This window comes from Rhinatrema bivittatum, chromosome 15 (genome assembly GCF_901001135.1).
Source record: "Rhinatrema bivittatum chromosome 15, aRhiBiv1.1, whole genome shotgun sequence".
NCBI classification, from domain to species: Eukaryota; Metazoa; Chordata; class Amphibia; order Gymnophiona; family Rhinatrematidae; genus Rhinatrema; species Rhinatrema bivittatum.
Window position 1 is genome coordinate 57,858,581 of NC_042629.1, and position 27,946 is coordinate 57,886,526.

Below are 27,946 nucleotides of genomic sequence, written 5' to 3' on the forward strand. Positions count from 1 at the left end.
ATATGGAATTCCTTGGTTGTGTCCAAGGAGTCTCCCTTGACAAGGGGTAAAGTTGCTGCAGGCCCCTAGCACAGCCTCTTCTGGCACGAGGGGTTCAGGTGGGCTGAGAGAGAAGAGAACAGGGAGAGGGAACTCCCTTGGCCCCAGCTTTCTACTCCCTATTGCAGGGGTGGGGAACCTCAAGGACTCTGGGTTTTCAGACTGTACCTACTGAATATGCAGACAATTGCTTTGCCTGCAAAACAGCCTCAGTTGTATGCATTGATCATCCAGTCTGCCTCAGGCAGACTATAGGTAACCACGCTTGAAGAGCCACAACCAGGTCTGGTTTTCAGGATATCCACCATGAATATGGTTGAGGTATTTTGCATGCACTGCCTCTATAATATGCAAATATCTCATGCATAGGCAGTGTGGATGTCCTGAAAACCAGACTCATTGATGGCCCTCCGGGACCAGAGTTGCCTACCCCTTGGCCTAATGTTTCCAGCCCCAGCCAGGTTTTCAGGGAGAGGCATAGCGCTCTGCTATAAGATCCCTGGTTCCCGCTGGGCACCGCAATAATCTGCCCCCAGTGCCACCTCCCCAACAGCAGGGGGTTAGACCAAGGCAGGCCCAGTGCAATGCACTGGCACTGTAGAAACCACACAACACAGCCGGCCTTGGGAAACAGACCTATCAGGACTGACCTTAATGAAAAAGGAAGGGAGGATGCACCAGAGGGAAACAGTCAACACATGGGAGGCAGAAAAACAGCACTATAACCAAAATAGAAATCTTTATTGCCATGAACCACGTAAGCAAATGTTTTTAATTCCCAAGGAGGGTCAGCAAGCACAGTTGCCAGCCCCTTAGTGATTTGGCTGGAATTAGCCAGCCCCGCAGTTGCAGGTTACACAGAGTTTACGCCATCGATCAGTGCTAGGAGAAGGAAAGACATCAGCTAAAATGTTTCCCAGCAGCCTGGCTAGCAGAGGACAAGGCCCTTAGCATGACCTCGAGGGGTAAGTTACTATGGAAAAATCCAGCCTCAGAGCCAAAATCTGGAGGGCTCAGATCAAGTAACATGATGTTTTATTTTACCAGCCTGTCTCATCTCATTTCCCTAAACAGTTTCTCCTGCTGGCCAAGTGCTAGGACGAAAACATCCATTCAACATCAGGTGGCACTTACATCCCCAAAGCATGAGGCGAGGGTCCTAGCTGGAGCAGCCAGACCCAGCTCTCCTGCACCCTCAGCGCCAGCCTGTTATCTGCTCAGCTTGGTCATTAGAAATCCCTCTTCCAGGGTCAGATTCCTATGCTAGGGCTCTGGTCTAGCAGCCAATGGGAAAGCTGCAACCAGTCCAGGGGAGGTGCTGATGGCCATTGCTGACCAGCAGCTGGATGCAGGGCAGGTGTTAGCCAGGATCAGAGAGAGAAGCGATATCTGGGCACTGCAAGGGCTGGAATGAGCGAGGGGAAGCCCATGAATGAAAGTGTGAAGGAGTGGCCTTACTCCTTAAACCTGTGTGGGACCAGGCTCGAATCCTGCTCCACCTTAAATCCCATAGAGGCAGGGTGTCCCGGGACCCTGCTGGGCACAGAGAGCTCCTTAGGCGGGAATCTGCGCTGCAGACTCCCGCCTAAGAGACAGAGCCCAGCTGGGAGCAGGAGGGCCCCATGACTCCTGGCGCTCCCTGAGAAGTTGTGCCGTGAGTATACTGCAAAGGTAAGCAGTTATTGCTAGTACGGTATTATTTGCTGATTATATTAATGCAAGTTGAAATTGCATGAGAAAAGGTTGGAGTCAACGGTGGGTCCTGCTCCAGCCCACAAGATTTCACTCAGGCCTCCTAACATATGGTATCAGGTTGGGGATTTTTTCTATGCTTGGTACGGGGGGGGGGGGGGGGAGGCTTAAAACTTTAAATCTTGCTGGTTTAAAGGGCACACAAGGAAAAAAAAAGGGGGGATTGCCTTTAAAACAGAGAGGGGGGGCTTAGGGCCTGGAGGGAAGTCAGGTTAAGCTTTTCAGCAGGCAAAGGGGGCAAGCTCCACATGGAGTTATTGCTGGAAAAACAGGAGTTTGGGGGTTTGTTTGTTTTTTTAAACCTTGCTAAAGAAGAAGAGAGATAAAATAGTGATAGTGAGAAACTGCGGATTTGCCAGGGCATGGTCCCAGCAGAAAGTGAAACTGCTAGCCTATGCACAGGGTGTAACTCTCCAGCAATAAGCTGTGACTATTAACAGACAAGGCAAAGCGTGACTGGAAATATGCAAGCAGTGGTTCAGAGCCTCCTAGGAGGAGGGAAACAGCTGCAGCAAAGTGCCCTGAAATACCAAAGTCTCTGGCCAATCCCCTGGAAAAAAAACCAGGAAGCAGAATGGACCCATAACTGCCCGTCTGCCTAAAATACAACCAGGATTGGACTCTGGTAGCTGTTAAGCTCTCTCTGCTTTCAGCTGTACTAAGGCACCTGTCTGCTCTACCCTTCAAAGGCAACTGCCATCAGACCATACCCCGACCGCCAGGAGTTCACAGAGAAGCTTGCAATTGGACACGAGAGTGTCGCGAGTATCCAGATGTTCTGGGAAGCACCCTGGGCACAAGGTAATGTCTGGCACAAATAACCCCGGAAGCAGAGGTTGCACAGCAGCTGGCCGAGTCACCTGACTGCAGCGCCACCCTGCAGGGAGAGCTGAAAGCAGGAAAGGGGTAGAAGCCAAAACAGACCCCCCACGTTGCAGGAACAGCTTGAATACCAGGTACAGGAACTTGCGATGACAGAGTCTGAGATATCAGACTGGCCTGCTGGACGCAGCACTGTCTGGCCAGGTGAAGACGCTGTCACCGGGCCGGATCAGGTGCTGCAGCGAGACCCCACAGGCATGCGCTGGAGAGCGCCCAGACGCAACCGCTGCAGATGGCGAAGCCACGGAGAAGTTAAAAAAAAAAAACAAAAGGCCGTGAGAAAAGTTTCTGGTGCCACAGAAGGGCGACAGGATCTGAAAGAGAAGCAACAGCACATTCAGGCTGCTCCAGTTGCTAAAGGCCACCAGTTATGTGACAGAAAGGGAAGCAAAGATCCTTCGGCTGCAATCTATGGACCCGGGAAGAGATGGCGCTTCTCAACCCCCTCGAAGTGGAGAAAAGGAAGGTTGAGGCTGTGCAGTTCCCTGTATCAGGTAAATCCATTCAGAGATAGCAGCAGCCGTGTGTGGGAATTCTTACATCACGGAGCTGAGCCTGCGAGTCAGGGAGGTGCTAAAGCTTCGGCAGGGACGCTGGGGACACTTCTGTATTTCTGGTAAAAGACGTTAGCAGTGTGCAGGGCCAAAATGCTCCACCGCACCAGGAGCATCAAAACGAGATCATCAGAAGTTAAGGAAGTTTAAAATCGCTACAGAGTCTCATCCAAAGGAAATTAATGCCTGCAAAGTAGGGTGGAAAAGATTTCTAGATAGAAGGAATCTGTGAAAAAAACAAGCCCGAGTGCCCCAACAAGGAGGAGATGACAGAGGTGAAAGAACTTTGGAAGTCATTGCAAAAGGGCCCCAGGTTTGGAAAGAGAATTGGGAGCTAAGAGCCTGCAGGAAAGAAAGAAAGGCAGAGTCAAGAAAGGCACAGAACAAGCCTTAGTCAGAAGGAGGTGGCACAGGATCTGACAAGTGGACGAGAAACCACAACAGCGGCACCCGAGAGAAATCCCCAGAGGCCTGCCGGAGGATAATTGGAACTCGGAGCTCCAGCTGGGCTCAGATAAAGGACTGTGGGTAGACACCAGGCAAAGGGCACATTGGGTGGCGGTGATAGTGCTATCTGGGGTAACCCTGTGTGGGGGCGAGCTTGACCTTAGAACCCTGACCCCACGCCTCGCTGGTAGGAGGCGGCCAAATGAAGGGGAGTGTGGATTTGAGGCACTGCCTTGGATTGTGTGTGGGGGGGGGGGGGGGGGGGAAGTATATGTGAAGATGGGGCCTTCTTAACCTCTGCGAGACCAGGCTACGCACACACAGTCTGCCTTAAATGCCAGAGAGGGAGAGCTCTGCTGGGCAGGTGAAGAGGCAGAACCCAGCCGGGAACAGGAGGCCCCACCATGTCTCCAGGCACAGGAGCTCTCGCCGCTCTGAGAAGCTGTGCCGTAAGTAGACTGCAAAAGGTAGGCAGTTACTGCCAGTATTTGCTGATTATATTAATAAAAGTTGGCACTGCATGAAAAAAGGCTGGAGTCAGTGTGGTTCCTGCTCAGTCCTCCCTCATGGCAGCAGAAGCTGATTCTAATTGAGCTCGGAGCCCAAGGATCCCTCTGAATCAGGAGCCAGGGACAGGCCCCTCTGAAGCTCTTCTCGGGACAGCTCGCTCAAGCTATGGCTGCTATAAAACAGGAGAAGGGACACAGCTGAAAAGCCGTAGCTGGTTTACAGCGATTGAGAGAGCGAGCAAGTTAAAAAGATAAAACACACATACACACGTGCGTGCGGCGTGAGCTGAAAAATCCCAGAGCAGCGGCAGAGTCCTGAGTGCCTTTGATGCACAATGGAGCGAACGCCTCGCGCCTGGGGAGCTGTGGGGATTTGCTCGGTTAGGACTGAGCAAGAACTGCTGAAGCATCATCTTCCCCAGAGATTCCTCCTGCATGCAACCAGGCTCAGGCAATGCCAAGCTTGCTGGTAAGACAGGGGGAGCGGGGGGTAGAGGTTACTGGGTTCAGGGTACGAACTTATGTGCTCATACAGCCAGGATGGAAGAAAAAACACAAAACAAAATTTGGATCTTTTTCTGCCTACATTTCCAGTTACTGTGTAAGTGGGACAGATCCTTAATAGAGCAGGGCCAGAAGTTCTCAGCTCAGTGAAGGCAGTGCTTCCACATCCACCTCATGCATCTTCATTGTGGATATCTTGAAACCCTGACTGGAGCGATGTGTGCTGAGGACTGGAGCGAGAAGCCCTGGCTCAATTGCTCTTTACCTGCCATCATCTATAACATGGGTAGGCAACTCCAGTCCTGGAGTGCCACCAACATCTATTTTTCGGGACAGCATAGAAAATGATGGCAGGAAAAAAAACCATATGACCTATCTAGTGTGCCCATCCACACAAGCGCCCAGCAACCCTACCACTCCCCTCAGAGATCCTCTGTGCTTGACCCGTGCTTTGAGTTCAGATACTGACCTTGTCTCCACCATCTCCACAGGGAGGCTGCCCCTTGCTTCCACCAACCTCTCTGTAAAGAACTAGTGCCATGGATTACTCCTCAGTCTACCCCCCCTTGTCACCCGCATCCCATCACTCCTTATTTGAGGCTCACCTCCTGTGCATGGAAACTTTTGAGGTATTTGAATGTCTCTATCCTATCTCCCTTATCTCGCCTTTCCCCTGGGGTAAACCCGTTTAGATCTTTAAGTTTATCCCTATGTGTTTCCCAATGACCATTTTAGTAGCCTCCCTCTAATCAGACTCCATCCTGTTTATATCCTTTTGAAGGTGCAGTCTCCAGCATTGCGCACAGTATTCCAAGTGAGGTCTCAGCAGGGACCTACACAGGACAACAACCTCCCTTTTTCTGCTGACCATTCTTCTCCCTAGGCAGCCAAGCATCGTTCTGGCTTTTACCTTCGCTTTATCAACAATGAATATAGAGGAGATATATTTGCATCCAATGGAAGCAGACCAGGTTGTGGCACTCCAGCTGCCTACCACACTCTGTGTGACCCGGGGCAACAAGACAGCCAGGTACGTACAGGGAAGGGCAGGATTTGAACCCTTTGTCCTAGGCCATAGACCACGCCTTCACCTGGCATCGCCAGCTTATTTAGCACCCGAACCGTCTCCAAAGCTAGCAAGATCTTAAGATGGCCAGTGTGGCTCGGCGAGTCCCTGCTGGGTCGTCTCCCAGCCTGTGTGCTGTTCCAAGTTTTTACTGGCACATGACCGAGAGGGAGCTGCTTACACAACTGTAGTGCAGCAGTGCTCTGTAAAACAAAATTTGTACTCTGGCACTCAATAGCTGGCAGGTGAAACTTTTTAAAAAATGGGTTTTACCACTTTTTTCTTCCCGCCAAAAAAAAAAAAAAAAAAAAATCAGTTCTATATTCGTTTTGTGAAGTCAGTACCATCATCTCCCCCACTGTTCAACATACACCAATCACATTTTCAGGATAGATAGCTATAGAAAAGCAAGGCACAGAAATGTCATCCTATAAAAACCTTAGGGAGAGAGACTTTTCTCTTTACCCTTATGGCTCCAGCTGTGCACATGTGATCTTCTGAACCATTCTATTAAAAAGAGGGAAATCAAAAGGAAATAAAATGTTCCTATTAAAAAAACAAAACACTTATGGATCTAGTCCTAAGCTGATAAAAAGCACTCACGCGAATTGCTCTGCAATTCTTTTCTGCTTGTTCTCTATTTGCAATACTAGTAATGATGTGATTTGTATGCAGCCAAATGTTCGTTCTCTCTGACCTCATGTCCATCTCTACTAATTTTAAATCATTTGGCTGCAGATTTAGTTTAAAATTTTTTTTAAAAATTCACAGTTCCTTATCATGGATGAGAAATTAAAACTAACCTAGCCCATCCTTCAGAAGTCAACAACCTTGCCTGCACCAATATCTGTTAATGCTTCCATTGTCCTAGCTTGGCTGTAACAACTCACATGCTTCGTCCATCCCAGAATGGGCCCCATTTTAGTAAGGCCTTGTAGAGACATGCCCTGTGAAACTGTGGTATCACAATGAGCAAGTCCAGTTGCCTTCTTGAGGCTCTTGGTCCCTACAAGTGAAGGTCTCTGGTGGGCTTTCAGCTGAGTCCGATCTGGCGAGCACTAGGTCCCATGATGTTGGTAGTAGTGGGTGAGTTTCCTCAGCTCGTCCCAGAAGAGCAGGCTAAGGATGGTGTGAGGGCCCAGTCGGATGTATGCTGCCGTGATGCCCTTGTAGAGCGCCAAGAAGCCTTCCTTCCCGGAGATCTTCAGAAAGCAGTCCAGGAACCCTCGGTACAGCTGTCCCTGCAATGACGCCAAACGCTCATTGGACACCAGTTCTGGAGAGGAACAGACCCACCAGCTACCTAACTCTGCCTTACAAACATCCCCACATTTAGCATGCCTAACCCTTGGAAGTGTGCAGAACACCTCATCGCCCCCAGTCAAGTATATCCCACAACCAGCACACCCATGTTTGGCACACTTTAGGCACAGAACCATAACAACACCCTAGCAAATTTCCTTCAGTCCTTCCTTTGAGACTGAAGGACACAGACACCCATGGTGATCTTTCACCGTTTGATATCCCAGAACGCTGGTGGTTATTTTCCATAACCTGCCTATGGATCTGGGACATTAGTTAATCCCCTTGTTCCATGTAAACCGATTTGATATGAATCCTTTCATGAAGGTTGGTATAGAAAAGTATAAAATAAAATAAATAAATAAACCTTGTGTAAACACATAGGCCGTGTCAAAAGACCCACACAATAATAAGAGACCTCATCCAGTTGCACAAACTCTCTGATCTTGATCATCTAAGTTCTTTGGGAGTGCGGGTCTTCCAGATCTAGTTCATTACTGAATTATAGTAAAAATCTGCTTAAGGCTCTTACAAGAAGGATGGAAATGTAGCTTCCCTTGCTTGTTAGGCCAACAGGGTCCAGATAAAGTTAGGTGTATACAAGATATGCAGTTGGTAACACAAAAGGATAGGATTGCTTTTTTTTCTCCAAGAATATATTGTACTAACCTTCATGTAGAAGAGGTTACAATCCTAAATACTAGGGTAAGTCTGTTAGACTCCTAAACAGCAGTCGTACAACAGTGTGGCACGCTGGGACCAGGCTTAAAACCCAGACTTGGATGAGCAGGAATAGGATCTTTTCATTTGTTTTGTTTTCAAAATCACTAATCTCGGAGGCTGTGGGGGGATTATTGCAAAACTCGGTAATGAGAAGAGAAAAAGGGCTTAGATATTGGTTCTGCGGGGAGGAAAAAAAAAAAAAAAAAAGACAGCAGGGCTTGAAATGGCCTACGAGCCCAAAAGGTAGAGGTGATTACTCTGGCAGGTATTGGCCATGCTCTGGCCAGCGATGGGAAGAGAGTCTGTGCTGGGTGGCATAAGGGATTTTGTAGGTCTGCTTATCTAAACTGGAAAAAAATCTCTCCTGGATGGACTGGGTGAGCCGTTTGTTTACTGCATAGGAAGGAGCTTGGCTGCAGAAAAAGCTTTTGATAAAGGTCAAGTGGCTTTTTCTTGAGGAAGCTGCTGTTGCATTTTGGATTTGGTTCTTATTTCTTGAAGTGGACTAGAGAGATTTATAAGAATCCATCTGCAGCGATACAAGTAAATGGCTTTTCTTCCCTTCCTTTCAAACCAGAAGAGAGAGGAATGCTGCATTGGGGTCCTTTATCCCCTGTTCTATTTGATTTAGTAACGAGAGCCTTGGACGGAGCACATCAGAAGTCATCTGGAGATGAGGCGGAACACAAAAATCACACGCACATGAGGTTTTACCGCCTTTAACCCGCCCCCTTCCATCGGGGAAGGCGCCAGTGCAGGTTATCACCGAGTGCTGCAAGATTTCCCAGCTGGACAGTGAATTCAGATGACCGAGACGCACTGGTATTTAATACAAGGGACCAGATCCCAGCACTGTGACCTCTCAACTGGAACTTCTTTATATGAAAGGTAAAATGGCAGCCAAATTATATACTTCCTGGTTGGGAAGAACTGCAGCAGTTAACACAAACAGGATGCAAAAGTTAATTCTCTCTGGTATTTAAAGGCCGCTGGAAACTTATTTGGATCAGTAAGATACGTGGCGTGGCTAACAGAATCCTAATTATGCTGGGTGGGCTCAGGATCATCATCAGGAGATATTTCTGGACAGAAGAGGGGGTGGATGCGCGATACGGACTCCTGGAGAAACCGATGGAAAAAGGAGGCAGAGAAATGCTTAAAAGCCTGAGGTACAAAGGATTCCTAGTGGCAAACACAATGGTAAAGAGGCACAGAGTGCAATCCTAAAAACAGCAGCGTTACGATTGCATCGGGCTTCCAAGACAGCACTGGACTACCCTACACGGAGGGACCACGATGAGCATGGGGAGGGTGGATGGATAGTTTGCCTTTTGGGGGGACGACAGCCTCACTAATTTCGTGGTATGTGGGATTACAAAGATACAGAAGGGGTTGTTAGGACACGACCCGAGTAACCCCAAAGATGCTGCTGACTGGTACCCGTGATCACAGATGATACAAAAAGGAAGGAGGTTGGGGGGAACGCTCAGGCTGGCACAGGAGGACACCAAGTCTTAACGGGTCAGAGGGAAATTTATGGCACATGCCATGCCATATCCTGCCAGAACCAGGTAAAAGCACCGAGCTGCGAAGGACACGAGCTGGGACTGGTTAAGTCAGAGTTGGGGAGGACTGACAGCGTACAGATGTTCCTCGTCATAAAACAGTTCCCTATGCCATGTTCATTTGGTGACTGCTGCGAAGTGAAGCTTCTACCCCTTGGGACCTGCCAACGCTGGCTCAAGGAGGGAGCATGAGATTTAAAGAGCAAACTCAATTTCTTCATATACATATCACACCCCTGTCTAACTTATAGAACAGAACTGTTTAAAGTCGAGTGATGTAGTTGACTAGAGACACTCATGCTAATTAGGGTTGTCTTGCACACACATTAACAAAGCAGACTCATTCTGAATGCAAGTGAAACCAATAATTTGCATAAGAGGATTTCATGGACAAGTAACATTGGTCACATTATCTATATTACCGGCACCGAAGGGCCAAAAATAGCTTTAATAAATTTCCGGTTTACTTCCTACACATTTTCTGTAAATGAGAACCTCCAGTTTGAATATGCACAAGGAGGAGACGCAGGGATCAGATTGCTGGAAGACACGATCGGGGCAATGTAGGGATACAATTGGTGGGCAAACTGGCCGCAGTGCAGAAGGCCTGCGCACACTGCTGCTTTTATAAAAAGGAAGACACTTACCCTGCCCATCTCATCGACTGGTTGGTTATAAAGCCTCGTGCTCACGACATCAAAAGGAGTCATCGCGATGGCCACAGCAACGCTGCTGATCATGCCCCCTGCCAGCGCCACCAGCCAGCTGTCATCCCGAAACCACTGCAGGGAAAAACACAAGAAGTCAGAGGCCTCATGGAAGCAGCAGCAGGGTCCCACCCAACTTTCCCATCAGTCATCCCGAGATGCCTTGGCACTCTTCAAGTGTTGGTCAACATAGCTATATGAGCTGCTCTGAAGAGAAAGTGCAGTGACAACAGGATTATCCGACAGACAAAGCCGCAAGCCCAGGGTGCAAAGGTATCCAGTGCCAAAAAGTGCAGCGCCATGCATTTGGTGGTGCATACATTTGTGGGAGCAGCATGCGATGGGTGGTGAAGAGCTCATGTGCGCCAACCTGGAGAAGACACCTTGGGGTGATCGTACTGGATGACCTCCAGGTGGAGAATCAGGTTTTGTAAGGCAGGGGCCAGAACCAGCGAGAATGTGGGGGCGACCATGCCTCTTTTACAGGTCATTGCGGAGGTCTCACCTAGAACACGGCATTCAGTTCTGGAGGCCGTACCTCGGAAAGGCTCCAAGCTGCGCAGAAAATGGCAACCAAAATGGCATGGGTGAGACTGGAGAAGCTAGAGAGATATACCCTAGAGGAGAAGGCAGACAGAGGGCTATGACAGAGATATTTAATTATCTGAAAGGTAATAAGGTACAAGAAGCTAATCTTTTTCAATGGACAAGAAGATCTAGAACAAGAGGGGTCACAATGTGAAGCTCAGGGAGGTGGGGGGCACGGATGTCTGGAATACCTTCCCGGAAGAGGTAGTGGGAGTCAAAAACGCCAACAGATTTTTAAAGCGAGCAAGGGATAAACATGGAGGATCCATAGTGGCAAGAGGGTGACCTGCACGGAGCGGCAGCTGCGAGGCGGTGGTAGAACTTAGAAACGTGGGGGGGAGGAGGGGATGTTGGGGGGATGTTGGGTTCCATATGGGAATCCATATGCACCATGGGCCACGCACCGACCTTTATCAGCTGTCATTTTCTATGTTAAGCAATATATTCGAAATATTTTCCCCAGTCTATCCACGAACTCAGTGGATGTGAAGCAGATCTCACATAGGTAAATCCCCACGTCACTAAATCAAAAGCAAAGCTCGGGGCGGGCACTGCCTAGGTTTACGGCAACGAAAGATAAGTGGATTTTTTTCAAAAAGTTTATATTTGCACGGCTTGGACAACTGAAAAGCTTTTATGGGGCCCACGATTATTCCGAGCATGGAGGTTTTTGCTGGATATCTCCAAGTCATTTCAGCAGGCTGTGCCAGCTATTGTATCATGCTTACGGTGTTTAGGCATATAAAAAAACAACACAAAATAATCCCTCTCTTGTGACCGCTCCCATATTTTCAGATAGGAAGCCAGGCAGTGCTCAGCACGGTGCTCATCTTCCATGAAACGTGGAGGGATTATTTTGTGTGCAGATGCAGCCTCTAACGTGAGATAATATTCATGCGTCCGCGTGTCTTTTTTAACAAAGCACGGCCCTTACCCACCCCGAAGGAAGCCAAACTGATGGCGTTGGACGCCTGGAACCACCACCAGCTGAGAGAGGGCGGGGGGGGGGTAACCAAAACCTTGTTGGAATTCAGGTCCTTTCAGGACAGACGGGGGAGGGGAAGTGGATGGGATGCTCCCGATCTATGGACCGCTGCCCTGTTACTCTGACCTCCCCCAATCCACCTCCCTACTGCAGCCGAAGATTTGGACCAGAGCGAGCTATGTTTAGCTCAATAAAAAGCGCAAACTTGTTTTTCCACCAGCGTCGCACGCCCCGTGCAGCTGCTGGCCTCGTCTCCTGCACAGCAGCTGTTTACCCTCGGCCTGGCGAGGACGGCCGACTTCTGTTTACACTTCAGGGAGGATTAAAGCAGCAGGACCGGCAATTAAACCACATACTTGTTCATTCGGATGCAGACATTTCAGACAAAGATTTAGTTTAACGTTTATGAAAGCTCCTCCCGTTTAAACATGCCTTCTACGATGAGCCAGCTGTATCAGGGGGGTTACCGCTGTGCCCCAATCCAAGTATCACAGACACACGTACAGCACGGACAGCTGAAGTGCGGACTCCCATCAGAGCTCCGTGCAGACTTCACACGGATACAGAAAGCACCAACACAGCACAAGGTGGATTGGATGTTGTTGAATGCATTTACACTACTACTTTAGGATGCTGTAAACCATTTGGGAGTGTCTGATTTTGACCTCATGAATCTATTCACATTGCTCCCATCCGCAGGAAGTTAAACTTCTTCACCTGAAGCTCAATCCTTCCTGTCAGGTGCCAGCATTAATGGCCTAAAACCAATTCTAGGAGAACTCATTTTTTGGCCTGGCCAGCTTCCAGCTCAGTCAGAAGCCCGCTTCCATGTTGGGTCTACAGTAGGAGGAGCCTCTGTTCACAGCTCCCGGCCCCCCTCTCCTCACCTCCCGTTTCGTCACCCATTCCTTGGCCGATGCAAACGTCGCCAGCTGCACTGCAGAGCCGACCATGACACGGGGGACCGCGCCGTTCACCCCTCGCCACAATCCCAGGATTCCCTGCTTCCGGTAGATCGTCTCGAAGGCACTGGATACGCTCTGGGGAGAGAGAAAAAAAAATAAAAAACAAAAAACACGCTCACAGTCTTCAAAGTGTCCACCTCCTGGTCATTCGGTCACTATAGGACTGTGTGACCTCCCCGTAGTGCATGCTGGCACCCGTGCAAACAATGCCTCTGACAGGTGTTCACGCTTTTTCACCACTGGGCATCGTGGACAGGGAGGATGTGGGAAAGCGTCAGCATATACCTACGGTTCCCGAATGTAACTCACCGTCAGCCACCCGTGAAAAGATGCGAGCTAAAGAAACAGAAATCGGAAACGAGGATTTTTCACTTTGTAAAAAGATTATATGCTGGATGTTTCCTCCTGATCCTTGGACTCTGGCACCATGAGCCTCCATTCACAAAATTCCTCCGATTGCTATTCCTCTCCCCTTTTATTTTTTTTTATGACCTGCACCCCACAGCTCGCCCAGACCCAGCAAGGACCATCCTATGCCAGGAGCCCAAACCGTGGCTCCCTAGAACCCGGTGCATGTTCATCCCGGGTCTGACCACTAGGTGTCACCCTTATGCGATGGCTGAAATTCGGGCCAGTCAGTCCGGGGAGCAGACTTTTGGCCCAGGATTCGTTCCCAGCCCCTCCTTTTATTTTTCCAGCAACCTTCTCAGCAAGGGAACTACAGACCACAGCACCCCCTTCGGACCCTGGTTATTACCCACACCCTCAACTCCATCTGTGGGTGTCGCTATTGCGCGGACTCATGTCCGGTTACAAACCTCTGAAGAGAGATCATCATTAACATGGAAACAGATTAAAACAATCCCTTAAATACCACTTTACCAGCTCTCGCCTCACCCTGCAATGGCAGCTTATGGGGAGGGAGAGTTGGCAATGTTAGGCTGGACCTCGGGGGTGCTGAAGGGTGACCGTCCGTTATACCCAGGTCCTGTACGTGGCTGGAGCTCTGCTTAGAGAGGGGAAACCAGAACCACTGATCGGGCTTTCCCCAGGGGCACAACGGGCCCATCACAGCCTACCAGGACATCCAGGGTGGGAAGGGAGAAAGAAAGGGAGAGGCCTGGCTGTCCCAGGGCAAGCATTTCTGGGAGGAGGTTGGACGTATGGTGGCAAAAATCACACAAAGAATCAAAATGGGGCCTGCGAGCAAGGGCCCCGCGACAGCGCTGTGGGAGCAAGGTACCAGCTCACAGGCCCCATCCTGATTCTACTGTCTGAACTGCTTCCACTTCTAACCCCCCCTTCATGGAGGCCCAGGATTGGGCAGATGAGGTGAAGAGTGGGGGTTAAAAATCGGAGGATCAGTTCCTGGGCCTTGGCTGACCAGGAATGCTGCAGAGGTGGTGCTCACAGCCACAACACCTGTGCAGCGTGCCTGGAAGAGGAAGGGTCTCTGCTTTGGTTCGGCGAGGACACCTCATGACTGCAGGGACGCCGGGTTCCAGAAAGGGAGCCTCGGTTTGTGGCCCCCAGCTGGAGGCTAACTACAGCGGTTTGGCTGGGGAAGGTTATTAAAACAGTGGGAAAATCCCCAGGCTCACAGCTCTGTGGTCCAGTAGAGGCTGGATCCAAGTGAACTGGAAACCCAAAGAAGCAGGCGTAATCTACCAGGTTAAAATATATTAAACACAAAATAAAATTTGAAGGGTTGTTTTTTTTGGGGGGTTGCATGGTGGAGACCTAGGAAGGGACTATGGGATTGCAGGGGAAGCTCACCCCCCAGTTTCTGCCCTGGGCTCTGCCTGTTGTCCTATTTCATGCATGCCAGGCTGGGTTTCAGCACTCCCACGACTTCTCGGACCGGGACTGGACTCTCTGCTCAGGCAAGCCCTTTTCACCTGTCCTAGCGCAGCTAATGGCGCGAATCCTTACGTTCTCACCGGTGCCCTGCCTGTCCCAACAGTTGGAAGACCACCCAAGGGTGCCTTGGGGTGGGGCCAGGGACCCCCTGCGGGGTTTGAAGAGCGTGCAAGTGGCAAACTGACAGAGCATCACCTCCCCCACCACATGCACACACCGCCCGAACCTTTTCTCGCTGTCAACCAACAGCAAAAGTTGGTAAAATGGTACAAGGACCCCAAATAACGGGATGATAACCAAAACCCATCATACTTAAAAGCAAAATAAACAAAGCTTCCTACAAACGTCTACCATTTCATTTTTTTTTCCGACAGGGAGGACCTCCGTGTTTTTCCACGAGCCACCGATATCTCACTGCTTCTTCCACAGGCGACACTGAAGCGCGCCTCAGGTTCCAGCCCCTGCTCATTCAGCCTGCTCCAGCTTTCTATTTGCTTTTCTGCAAACCGTTTCAGCCTTCTCCCCAGGAGGAGGAGGACCGAGAGCGGATGCACCGGCTTGGCCTCGGAAGCCCGGGGGGGCGGGGGAACCTCCCTCTGGGCAGGTGCAGGACTCACCACTGCCCCAGGAAGTCAGGAACTAAACAAACACAAAAAAACAACCAACCCACAGACTCTATGAACAGGTTTAGTGAGTTTTTTGAGCAAAGGCCACAACCTCTCTTTTTGTCCTTCCCGATGGTAAAATTTTAATTCCCTCGGATCCCTGCCACGGACACAGACCACCCTTTCCCTCCCCCAGCCAAGGGACCGTGCTCGGAAATGGGATCCTAACCAGGGCCAAGAGATTGCACCAACGTCCCTGCTCTTAGGGCAAAGAAGGGGTTTTTGTTTGTAAGTAGCTGACGAGGCGGTCGCAGCCTTGGGGTGGGGGGGGTCAGGGAGAGCCAAAGCATCCTAGGGCAGGCCTCGGAGTGAGCTGAGTGACCCTGGTGACATCGCTTTAAAGCAATCACCGCCACCCCCCAGGGCAGCTTCACTTCGCCAGGGATGACTGCACCTTTCAGGACCATGGAGGAGAGAGAGCGGGTTAGGGAGGAGGGAGGGCCTCGTCTTCCTCCTGGCTTGGCAACAGGAACATTTTGGGGAGGGTTCGGCAGTGATTTTCTGATTTTTTTTTTAAACGGGGGCAGGAGGGCGGAATTGGGAGAGGCATTGGCAGCAATTGTTTTCTTTTAAACTTTGCTGGAAAGGTGATTAGGGGGTGGGGTTTTTTGGGTTTGGTTTTTTGGGGGGGGGGTTTAAGACAGCAGGAAGATAAGGGGGTGGAGGGTTGAATTACAAAATTATTTATTTAAAAACTTTTCTATACCGTCATTTAGTAGTATACCATCACAACGGTTTACAGATAGACACATAAATAAGTCTGGTTAGGATTATAAATTAGCTAGTAGGTGCCAATAAAGTTTCGGTTACATGATTCAAATAATATACGCTATTTGGATTGTGGATTGGAAATTCCATTTATATGAATAATAGGATATCCATATGAGAATACTGTACTCTTAATCTTTAGGTATGAGAAAAAATAATAAAGGAGGGATAACTGCTATTTGTTGACTTTTAACAGTGTGCCGAGTTCTGTTTCTTGTCCGCTAGTATTCCTTACTCTCCACTCTCCTTGTGAAAAGCTTTTTTGAAGAGCCATGTTTTTAAGCTTTTTTTTAAAGAGTTTTAGATCTTTCATTAGTCTTATTTCGAGTGGTAGTGTGTTCCATAATATTGGACCGGCTAGGGATAGTGCTCTCTCTCTTACTTGCGTCAGTTTTGCTGTCTTTACAGAGTCCGTGAACCCCGAGGCTTGTAACCTCTCCGGCCCCTTTTTTAAGCAGCCTGCGAGTGGGGAGAGGGCATGCTTCACTGGTTAGGTTCACAATTTAGAAGGACAAGTCTTAAGGGGGGGGGGGGGGGGGGGAGGGAAGAATTGATCCTCATTCTATCAGTTTTTCAGAACCAATGACCTGGGAGGAAGGTGGCAGTTCTGTGGCCGCTGAGAATTCCTGAGGTGATTTCCCAGATCCTCAGAGGCGTGCCTTGGTCCTGTAGCCGGTTTCCGGCGTGGGCTGAGGCAGTGGGTCTCTGCAGCTGGAGACCATCTCTGTACTCAGCCAGTAAGCGCTGAGCCCAGGTGCCGAAAAGTCATCGTTCCTGATCCGGTGTAAAGGGAAGTGGGCATCCGAGCGGGCTGAGCAGGCCCCGCTTCAGGCTGCGTCGGCACCATCTTGCGCACGTTTTTGTGCGCCTTGTATTGCCCTCCATACAGAGTCAGTACGCGCAGCAGTTTGCAAAAGCACAGGTGCACCGCTTTCTTTTCAAAAAACCAGCGCCAAGACCACGGCTAAAAAGTACTCCCGGACTGCCTGCATTGCTGTGCCCAATCTAGCTTAGAACATTTATGTCCTGCACCTTGTGCCATTAAAGCAGCAGTCGCTCGTCCCCAGTGCAGCGTGCAACTCTTACAGAAATGCAAGTTCGCCGCATACTTGCTGTGTTTGCCAAGTAGCGAGCGGGCATACGCACCAGATTCCCACGCGGGTTCTAGTCAGCCCTGCAGATCGCTTAGAGAGAACATCCTACCCGGGGAGCATGAAGACCCAGCGCGCACGGTGCCCGTACCCCGAGCGGCCGCTGTCAGGGCTCACCTGGTGATTGTGTTGATGTCCCACTGCAATGGCCGCTACTGCCTGGGCCTGGAGCTGAGTCTTGACCTGCAGGGTGAAGAGAGAACAGAGTTACATGCAAGGTGAGGAAATGCAGGGATCGCTGCACAAAGCCCTCTACTAACGCAGCCTCCCGCTGCCAAGGTCTCTTTTCTACCTTCGTTCTAAAGTAATGTAAAAAAATCCTCTGGGGGCTGTACTGCATGATGAAGTGCAAAGTGCACACCTTGCACCCATCCGAAATGTGACAACAACTTTAAACTCCTGAAGCAGTGCCTCTGGAAAACAATCACATTGCACGTCCCAAATGCTGAGGATCAGATTGTTTGCCCATGGTACATGATGTCATGAGTATCACGGACCAATCCGCTATCAAATGCGTGTGATGCAATCTACGACGCCATCACAGCTGCTCCCAGACAGAGGGGAGCTGCAGATCAGCAACATGAAATGACATTTGGACCATCCATTAGGCGAGACAGGGGAGTTGGTTTCCTTACCTTTTTATTAAAGCAATGACGACTTTTTTTTTTTTTAAATAAGCAACATCTGATAGCATCACCCAGTCAGCAGAGTTTACAAAGAGAGCAGCCAAGGAGTGGAAGGAAGAGAACAATAACCCAAGGAAAGGTTGCAAAAAAAGCAAACTTAAGATCTTTAAATGGAAAACAAAAAATAATCAAAGCAAAGAAATGTGAAAGTGATAACATCTTAATGCAGAAAGGAGAGACACACAATTCGGAGAGAAGGGGGTGGCAGAAGAGCCAAAGCAACCAGAGGAGGAACCAGATAGCAGTGCAAGAGCGGCAAATCAGCGGAGAAAAGAAAGAGAGAGGGCACCGGAGGAGCTGGAGGCTGAGCTCCTGGTCTACGTGAAGGTGGAGAGGGCAAGGCTTACCCGACACCCAAAGTAAAAACCACAACGAGGCTATAACCTGCCAACACGGACCACCTGGGTGCCCATAATCACAGAAATAAAACAGATTGCGATACGTGCAGGGAGAGAGCATCCTACCAACAAGGGGACAAGATAATCCCTCCTTCCTTGGAAGGAAACACATAGAAGAAAAACAGGAAAATCCGTGCATGCTGAGGTGTCGCCGGTAGACAAATACCCCAAGGAAACGAGGATGCCAAAAAGTTAGAAAAAAAACCAACACACAATACCTGAAGCTGGAGCTTGCTGTTCTAACAGACGAGGATCTTAGATTCACGTAGTCCAATAAAAAAAAATCAAAAACCACAGCAGAAGCGCAAAAGCTGCAGAGATGCAAAGATAACGAATGAGAAAAACTAAAACACTTAGGGGCCAATGAAATAAGATCAGCAGTAAAACTGGCGCTAGTTGCCTGCGTGTATTTTTTTTTAGTGTGCGCAACAGAAGCAGACGCCTCCATGGGATGTAATAAAGGACATGCGTGCAAACGAGAAGAAGTGAAAACATGCACTCATGGCCCTGTGTAATAAGCCAAGCCAAAACCCACGCTGAAATCTGCATTAATATGGTGACCCGCAAGTGATTCTCAGGGACGAAAGCCTCCCCTTCTTATAATACAGTGAAGAATTTAGAGGTCCGGGGGTGGGACTGAAGGTGGGTAGAGCAACGTCTAACCCCCCTCATCTTCAGTCTCTGTCCACGTGGAGGCTGTCCCGGCGGATTCCGGAAGGCACTGGAAGGCAAGAGAGAGTTCTACAGCTGAGCCACAAAAATGTTCCAAACAGCCAGAGAAAGTGAAGGTAATCCAGGATTACCCCAGAGTAAACGGGTCTCCAGGCACGCGTTTTAGCTTAACCCCTGCCCTGACCCAGGCGCTAAAAAACCCGCACTAACCTACGTGAGGCTCCCTCACGCGCGTTTTTCCCATGCTGAACACTTACACACCCACATAAGGCTAGCGGGGTGGAAAAACGTTCACATAAACCCGAGCAAGTACGCGCAAAAACCCGCGGCAGCTTTAGCTCTGCTCATTGCAGCGGCAGATTTTACCGGGAACTGGGAAAGGTCAGTGCAGCTCAAACCCCCCCCCACCACTAAGCAAAGCTGAAAACGGGAAAGGGAGAAGTTTATAAGCGGCCCCCCCACGGAGCCCAACAGAGAAGCAGGATGGCTGCTCAGCGTACAGGAGAACATAGAAAAGGTAAACATCAGGGCAGTTAGCGGAGCTGACTTTACAAAAAAAAAAAAAAAAAAAAAGGGTTTGGACAAGTTCCTGGAGGAGAAATCCATAAACTGCTACTGAGCGAAGGAAACAGCCACTACTTTTCACCGCCCAATAGCAGCATGGGATCCTGCCAGGTGCTGGTGATTTGGAAACAGGATGATGGGCTTGATGGACCCTCCGTCTGACCCACTATGGCAACTTCTGATATTCACAAGAAGGGTGGAGTAAACAGCACCCACATATAGAGCGAACGCAACGGAAGTAATGCCTGGCAAACATCAACTGCTGGTCAATACAACTTAGGAAAACAAACTTTTATTGCAGATACAAACACAACAGTGGTTTACATTAATCAAAAGTTATCTTAGTAGCATGAGCCCCCAAGGACCCCGACACAGCCGGGTTCCACATCAGGGGGTCCAGACACTGTACATGTCCATAAACAAGAAACAAACATATGTAGTATTGAGCAGGATGGCTAGCACTAAATTTGAAGAGGAAACTTAACATGTCAAGCAACAAACTGAGGTTAAGAGAGATTACCAGCAAGAGAGACGTATAATACTCCTGGGGAAAAAAAACCCACCTCTCTTCCCTCAGTAACGTGCCTGCCTACAGTCTGCAAGCTCGCTGCAATAGATGCCACATAGGATGAAGCTAGCTTTCCTAACATCCTAGTGACAGAATAAAAGGGCAACAAGAGCAGCTGAAACTGAATAAAGCCATCCTGGACAGCTGTAAGAAAAGCTGAAACCTCAAGCCTGCCTCATAGTCAGTCCATGCTATACTATCCTGCCTTGAAATGTACAAAATAAATGCAGGATTGATTGGGTGCACCAAGTTCACCAAGCTACACGCCATCCGAGTTATGAAGTTGGACTGTGTGTCATTCCTGTGCAGGCTTGGTGCAGACTATTTCAGGGACATTCCCCATCGCCATTCTTGTTTTGTCTGGCGCTGAATACACCCAGCAGGCCTTATTAGCTCCTCGGGCTCTGGATTTAGCCTTAATCCTAGAGAGTAATAATCCACAGATATCATCACGCCCACTGTTTGTGGACGGTTTGAAGCTTTATGACTCCTGTGATGCTCACTTCGCAGAACTCAGAGCAGTGAAGAGCTTCTCAGAAGGCATCAGGATGTCATTTGATCTGGACAAATGTGCTAAGGCAACCTTTCTTAAATAAAAGCTGAGCAAAACTAAAAACATCTCGCTGGCTAAAGACTAATGTAAAGGAACTGGGAGTGGAGAAAGCTGTGCCAATCCCGTTCAAATCTCAGAGAAAAAAAGAAACAGCAAAGAGTATTACTGAAATGGATATTGGAAAGTGCTTTAACAGCACGGAAAAAAATACAAGCAATCAACCAACTTGCAATACCCTCACTTTGGAATTGTGAACCATCCCCATAAAGATCTTAGATAGCTGGATGTATGAACAAGAGAACTCCCCCTTGCCCATCAGGTACTCTGAAAGAGCCAGCATATGCAGAGTTTGAACATGCCAAGAAACAAGGGTGGCAATGATCTTCTTAAAATAACCCATACAGAACGGTCATGGGCCTCCAGGCAAAACTAACATCAGATCCAAATACTCAAAAAGTGATGAAGTACAAAAGCGAAGAGTCAAAAATCCATCTCCATCACATAAGAAGTTGCCAAACGGGATCGGACTGAGAGTCCATCAAGCCCAGCATCCTGTTTCCAACAGAGGTCAATCCAGGATACAAGTACCTGGCAAGTACCCAAACATTAAATAGATCCCATGCTACTGCCAGTAATAAGCACTAGCTATTTCCTAGGTCAATTTGACTAATAGTTTATAGACTTCTCTTCCAGGATCTTGTCCAAACCTTTTTTAAACCAAGATAAGTTAACTGCCTTAACCACATCTTCAGGCAATTAATTCCAGAGCTTAATTATGCATTGAGTGAAAAAAATGTCCTTTGATTTGTTTTAAATGTGCTACATTCTAACTTCAAGGCATGCCCCCTAGAGCTTATCACCTGAAAGAGTAAACAACCCAATTTTGTATGTAAAACATTATTATTGTATGTAAGACATCATTATTGTATGTAAAACATTATATTAATTTTTGGTTTACTGTCTGTACTGCCTGTTATCTATAATACTTGTTAACTGTAAAGTCTGTTGCTAATTGTTAATTGTAAACCGCGGTGATGTATTTTTTACGTACTGTGGTATATAAAAACCCCTAAATAAATAAATAAAAATAAATAAAATTTACACTAACCTATTTTAGTCCTCATGATTTTATAGACCTCCATTACTCCAACAAGTAGAAGGAATAAGTGAAAATATACCAGCACACATAGGGAAATAAGTAATAGAAATTGTAAAACAGGAGATACAACTCTTAAATGAATCAGACCAGCAAACAAGGAAAAATGATTGTCAAAAGCACAAATACAGCACGAAATACTTCAGAAATCCCACGTAGATCAAGACCAGAAACAGGAATGACTAAGAACTTCTTAAACTGAAAGATAAGAAATTGATAACTGCAGCACAGGGCAGTAGACTACAGAGAAGATGGCTCAGCCTACACAAAAAAAAACAACCCAACAAACAGTAAAACAGATGCTAGCAGACTCCCTAAACTGGAAACGGTTACAACATCTCATTGCTGGCTGTAATGTCAGCAGGCCTGTCCACAGATAAACACAGGGCGACAGGGCTCAGCCCCTGGAAACCGTGAACGCTATACCATGGCTGTGCCAGAAAAGCACAGAACTGAAGAGAAGGAAGTTGTGATCCCCCGAGACATTCCCATTCCAGGCTCGATGCAAAAAATCCAGACATTGGGGTGGTGGATTAAAACACATGAATGGTATTGCTAATAGAAGGTAACAGTACCAAGCGACTAATCTGTGGAGCTTATAGAAAAAGAAGAGATATCACCAAGTACCAAATGATACAACTAGAGACCAATCAAAGATGGCAGAAAGATACAGGAACAGTCCCTATCGTATTGGGTGTCACTGCTCTGTTTATAACTCTTCCAAGCTCACCTTGATATGTTGCTGTACATAAGTATTAAGTTAGTCAGATTCAAAGGTATCACTATATATAAAACTGTTGCCAAGCGGCCCCACCACCGTTAACCCTCTCTCACCACATCCTGCGCTCCACTAAGAATTAGATCTAAAATAGCTCCCTCTCTCATCGGTTCTGAACCAATTGCTCCATGAAGCAGTCATTTATTCTATCCAGGAACTTTTCCACTTGTTGGGAGAAGGTGAGAGGAGGGGAGTAAAATGAAATGACTGAGAGAAGGTGAGAAAATCAATGTAGGGACAGTAGGGAATAGTGTGAGGGGGTAGCTGTTTGGGGGGAGAAGGGAGCCAGGCAGCAAGAGATTACTGGGGGAGCATTGTATTGGGAGAGAGAGAACTGGTGGGCGAGAGTTGAAGGCTAGGCATGGAGGAGGAGGGATGAGCTCCAGGTGTGAGGGAAAAGTGGAAAGTGATGACGTAATGAAGAGATTTAGAGCAGAGAAGAGAGAAAAGGAAGACAGATGTCAGGTAGGGAAAGAAGTGACGGAGAGAGAAAAAAGTAAAATGGAAAGGAGAGCCTGGAAAAGGGGTTAAGAGAAGACAGATAAGGACATCAGGAAACAGCCAATGCAAAAGAAATACCATCCAGATAAAGGTGGAAAAACACACCTTATTTTCAGTTTAGTCTAGTGTCTAGAATATGTGATGCATCTATTAACCGTATGGCTCCTAGAGCAAGCTGTGATGGCTTTTATTGGATCAATGGATTATCCAAAACTGTAATACATGAGCTTTCAAGACCACATGGTTCTTCAGATGCGAATGTCTCCAATGTGACATCTGAAAGACGGGACCTCTGTGCTTTCAAAAGCTCATGCAGAATATTTTTAGATAATCTGCATTTGGATCCAGTAAAAGCTTTCAGAATCTGACTACAATCCCAAGACTGGAATGTAATTTTTAGTGTTCAGTTACTGCATGCCCTATGTAAAATGTATTTTTTTTGTTACATGAAGAGAGGTGGTAGAAGGCTAAATAACTTTGGGAACAGGCCTGGTGAGAGTCCTTTGACAGGTGGTTTGGGTAAGAATCAGCCGGTACAGGGATCCCTTGGCTCTTCCTGTGTGGCTGGTGCTCATTTCTTAAATTCTCCCTATAAGGCTGGCAAGATCTCATAACACTGGCGTCCTGTCTTTTTACAGGGGGGGGGGATGGCGATTGTTGAATTTAAACTTTATCCATGGGTCTGGGCCTCAAGTCGTAAGCCCCAGTCCTGAACATCTGCCGTGGACAGGACTTCAACTGCAAAAGTTATTAGGGGCATATGAGCAATGATCTCATAAGTTTTCCTGCAGAAAGTCAGCTTTTGGCTCCTTTCCGTTACTGCTGAGATGAAGTCTCACTTGCATCACCTACTGACTTACAGTGCCCGCAGGGAGACTGCACCCAAACCATACAGAGCCCTCCGTCAGCAGTCGAGAGCAAACGCACGTGGTTAGTGGCTCAGCCTCTGCTGGGTTCTTCCCTTCACCCTCCCAAAGCAAAGTTCACCAAGCAGGAAAGCGTGAAGCCGCATTACATCACCGTGACTTGCAATCCTTTCCATGTCCGCTCAGCTGTGCCGCCCCGTCACCAGCAGCTCTCCCCCTCCCCTCCCCACCTGCTCCGGCTGCCGTCTTCCCCTCACCCCATCAATCCTTCCCACACCCCCGGCCTCCTCTCTCTCTGTCCCTGGCTCTGCACCCAACCCACCTTCAACTCTGAAATAAGTCCAAACTCTCTCATTCTCAGGCAAGCACTGAATAGAAACACCACGCGCTTCCGCTGTATCTTTGCCCTAACTCTCTCTTCTGAGAGTGCTCCGAGGCTACCCAAAGGTAAATGCCCCAGGGCCAGCCTAACTTGCCCCATTCTCTCTGGGGCCGCATTAGCAGGGGAAAGCGTCTGGGAGACAGCTGTAGCGTTTTTTTCCCCCTTAGGTTCAGAATGGTTGAAATCAGGTTTATTTTATTTAAAAACTCCTCTATACCGTCGTTAAGTTGGAAAACCATCACAACGGTTTACATATAGGCCCGATAAAATCATGGATAGTATAGATTACAAATTAATCAATCATGTGCCATCATAGTACGGTAACAGTAAAGTACAATAAGCTATTTAAGTTAAGCTAATCAGTTTGGTATGACATTTTATCAGCAGTACAAAATTAACATTAGCGTGAGTTTGTTCGGTGCGTCATACTGCGTGTTCCCCCCCGCCGGCTTTCACGTGGCACTGGTCCCTAGGTGCCGAGAGCAGGCTACAATGAAAGCATGATCTTGAAAGCGTTGTAAGACTAGGCACGCGGGGTGTCGCAGAACTTTACAGCTCCGTTCGTACCGCGCATCCTGTTAAAGCAGTGGCTGTTCCACCCAGCTTATACAGTTCAAGTAGCAGCACAGAGGTTAAGTGACTTCTTCAAGGTCGCGCCGGCCTTAGTAGGTTGGGGAAACCTTTTAAAGCACGGACAAGACGTAACGCGCTGGCGAAACGTTCGGGCCCAAGTGCACAAATCAACATAGCTCAGAGGTGTTTTTCCTTGTTCCCCTTCCCTGCAACAAAAGGAAGCCATGCTAAAGGAGCGCCCTGAAGGTAAACGGCCACATCCACGCTCCCTGACCTGCTCCCGGCTCCGCGAGGTGAGCGCAGCCAGCCCACAAAAGCTTTGAAATGATTCAGGGGACAGCGGCTCGGAAGCCAGGAGGGATTTGTGTATTACTGAGTGGCAAAACCCCCCCCCCCCCCCCCCATCCTTGGCGATAAGACCCGAGCAGCCCCATCATACCAGACGGGCCACGTTACCTCTGTGGTCACTTTCCTCCAGGACTGCACTCCAAGGTCACACAGTGCCCGTGGAGGTCGAGGAACGGTCTTGTGCCATCAACAGTTTAGTCACAGGCTCCGGATAAAAACCTCCGCCTCACCTGTGACCCCCCCCCCCCCCCCCCGAGAGACGTCTCTAAAACCAGGGGGAAGCGTTCACCGAAGCAGCAGAGGGCAGGGTGACACATGGAGAAAGGGTCCTGAAAGATCCTGCAGGTCACCTCAGAAAGTGTTTGAAGTTCCGTCACGGCCTGCGAGGAACCCTGCCTCCTCCGGGAACAGCAGAGGCTGCCTGAACTCTGCACTCCTTTAAAAGCAGAGACCATAAGGACCATCCAAGTCTGCCCACTTGATCTCTGGCTCTCTCGCACCACTTCTTCGCCAGGAGATGGCCCAGTCTTTTGCTCCTGCTCCTCTCTGGTTTTCCCCAACTCAAATCGGATCCGGCCTCTATGGTTCTGTGGGCCTTCATTCACAACGATCCCGAGTTCTTCATCTATTTTGTACACCCCTCCCCCGCCCAGTCCAGCCATGGCAGCATCCTTGGTCCAAGGCCACAGACTGCAGCTCCCTCCAGAGCTGTGGGGCATGTGCGCCCCGAGTCTGGCCAGCGGGGGGTCGCCAGTCAACCACTGCGGACTCCCTCCTTCCCCTCCAGGCCATCCTCAGTCCCAGACAGCTAGGGGAGCAGAAGCCCAACCCACAGACGACACGGCTGAGCCACTGGACCAGCTCTCCACTCAGGTTTTGAGGAGGAATGGGAGCAGCTACATATAGGAGGGGTCAGATTAAGTTCAAATCTTTTTTTTTTCCCCTCTGCCACACTTACCAGGCAGTTCCTGATATCACCACTTCTGGGAATATCTTGCCTCACTGAACTCCTTGGGCTTCCCCCACCCCGCTTGCCGGTCTAAATTTCAGGATATCCTTAATGAATCTGCATGAGATGTTTTTCTCACTTATTCTCCCACTTCCCCTTCCTACCCCAGTGTTGCAATCGCATGCAAACGTTTCACACGTAGTCACCAGGGATATCTGGAAGACCAGACTGGTCAACACTGAGAGATGAGCCCGGTTCCTCCTTGGACAGGACAGTGAGGGGGAATTGCTGACCATGTACTGTTCAGTATCGGCACCAGCAGCCCAAACTGTGCCCGTTGAAGGTATACATGCAAAGGGGACCCGAGTCACCTAACACGCAACGGGATGGTGGAAGCGACCCTGTCCCAAAGCCATGAACCAGCATGCACTCGAGTCCTCCAGCTGCCTTGAAAGGTATTGTACAGCTGCAGCTTCTACTTTATTCTGACATCTCCTGTCTCAGTTTATGCACTGCCCCGACTCCTCGGCAGCTTCGTGCTACTAGGGACAGGTTTCCAGTCTCTCACCTGAATTTCTCCTGTTAATTCGCTTGGATATGTAGAACTAAAAAGGTCAAACAAGCTGCATGCCAAACTTTTTTGTTGTTGTACTAATTTTATAGTTCTGAAGTTTGTAACCAGCTTTCAAGAGCTCTTTAAGCAAGGAATGGGGATTCCCCAGTCAGTCTGAGTTCCAGGATATCTGCAATGTATATACATAAAAGATACATTTGCATGCAGTGGAATCAGTGCATGCAAATCTCCCTCATGCACATTCACTGTGGATATCCTAAAAACCTGACTGGCTGGGGAATCTCCAAGGACAAATTTAGGAACCTCAGGAAAATCAAGATTCAAATCCCACCCCCAACTCACTAACACTCCTGGTGACCTGGGACACTTCACTATCTCCAGCAGCGTCAGGCATCCACTTAGATCGCAAGCTCTTTGGGGCAGGGACTTCTTGCACCTTAATTCTAATAATGCTGCAAACTGTCCAGAGTATGATTTAGAAATGCAGCTAAACATCCAGCCTATATCTATTACCTTTTCTGTCTACCTATTCTTCTGGAACAAAACCCTTAGCAGAAGCAGGTACAGTTACTGTTCCGCATGGACCCTCTCTACCATTAGCAGCCCCTCGCAGACAACTAAGAGTGAATTAAACCTGATCAGCTCTGCGGGGTGAGGACCCTGCGGAGCACAGAACGAGAAGGGGCGCCTCGCAGCTACTCACCAGGTAAGCCGGGCTCCCCACGAAAGCCCCGAAAGCTCCGGCCAGGGCTCCGGCCGCCACCGTGCCCCCTGGTCGCTGGGTGAGCCCGATGTCCTCGGCGTGGGAGTAGAGGAAGAAGCGGACGCCGTTCATCAGAGCCTGGTAGAGGAGCCCGGCCGTCAGGCCCTTCTGCAGCCCGCGGAGCCCGTCCGCCCGCCCCACGGCCACGGCCGCCTGCAGCACGCCCCGATAGTGGCGGGTGTAGCTGCCCCGGGAGCGCAGCTCGCCCTGCAGCTGCAGCCGCGTCTTCACCACCTCCAGCGGGTTCGTGAAGACGCAGGCCATGCAGCAGGCCGTGGCCCCCAGCACCAGGTCCACCGGCGGGGGGATGGACATGGGCGGAGGGGCCCGCGGAGCCGCCATGGCAAGGGAACGCGCTCGATTAAACAACCGGAGCTGCCATCGGGGAGCGGAGAAGCGGGCGCCGAAATCCAGGTCCTGCTGCTAGAAAGCGTCCGCCCGGGGGAGCGCGAGAAGGCGGAATGGCATCGGCAGCCTGCGCAGGCAACGATCCGAAAGTCCGGCAGGAGGAGGGGCGAGGAGGCGGAGCCCGAGCCGCCGCCGCACGCGGACACTTTTCCTCGGCGGACGCTGAAGGGGGGAG

The 27,946-nt window shown here is 49.2% G+C and overlaps 1 protein-coding gene across 1 annotated transcript; it reads right to left on the bottom strand.

Moving 5' to 3' along the window:
• Positions 1 to 759: 759 nt before the first annotated feature.
• On the bottom strand, positions 760 to 27,946 carry SLC25A34 (solute carrier family 25 member 34). Its single transcript, XM_029578958.1, has 5 exons — positions 27,304 to 27,946; positions 17,150 to 17,215; positions 12,511 to 12,663; positions 9,991 to 10,125; positions 760 to 6,994 (listed from the first exon to the last, which is right to left on the bottom strand). The coding sequence occupies exons 1-5, from the start codon at positions 27,703 to 27,705 to the stop codon at positions 6,812 to 6,814; spliced, it is 939 nt and encodes a 312-aa protein (XP_029434818.1). The 5' UTR covers positions 27,706 to 27,946; the 3' UTR covers positions 760 to 6,811.

Excerpts from the sequence above, each read along its gene's own strand:
- SLC25A34 (XM_029578958.1), bottom strand. The coding sequence starts at position 27,705 with ATGGCGGCTCCGCGGGCCCCTCCGCCCATGTCCATCCCCCCGCCGGTG. Across the intron at positions 17,216-27,303 it reads TGGGGAGCCCGGCTTACCTG|GTCAAGACTCAGCTCCAGGC; the intron begins GTGAGTAGCTGC and ends TTCACCCTGCAG. Across the intron at positions 10,126-12,510 it reads AATGGGTGACGAAACGGGAG|TGGTTTCGGGATGACAGCTG; the intron begins GTGAGGAGAGGG and ends TTTTCCCTGCAG.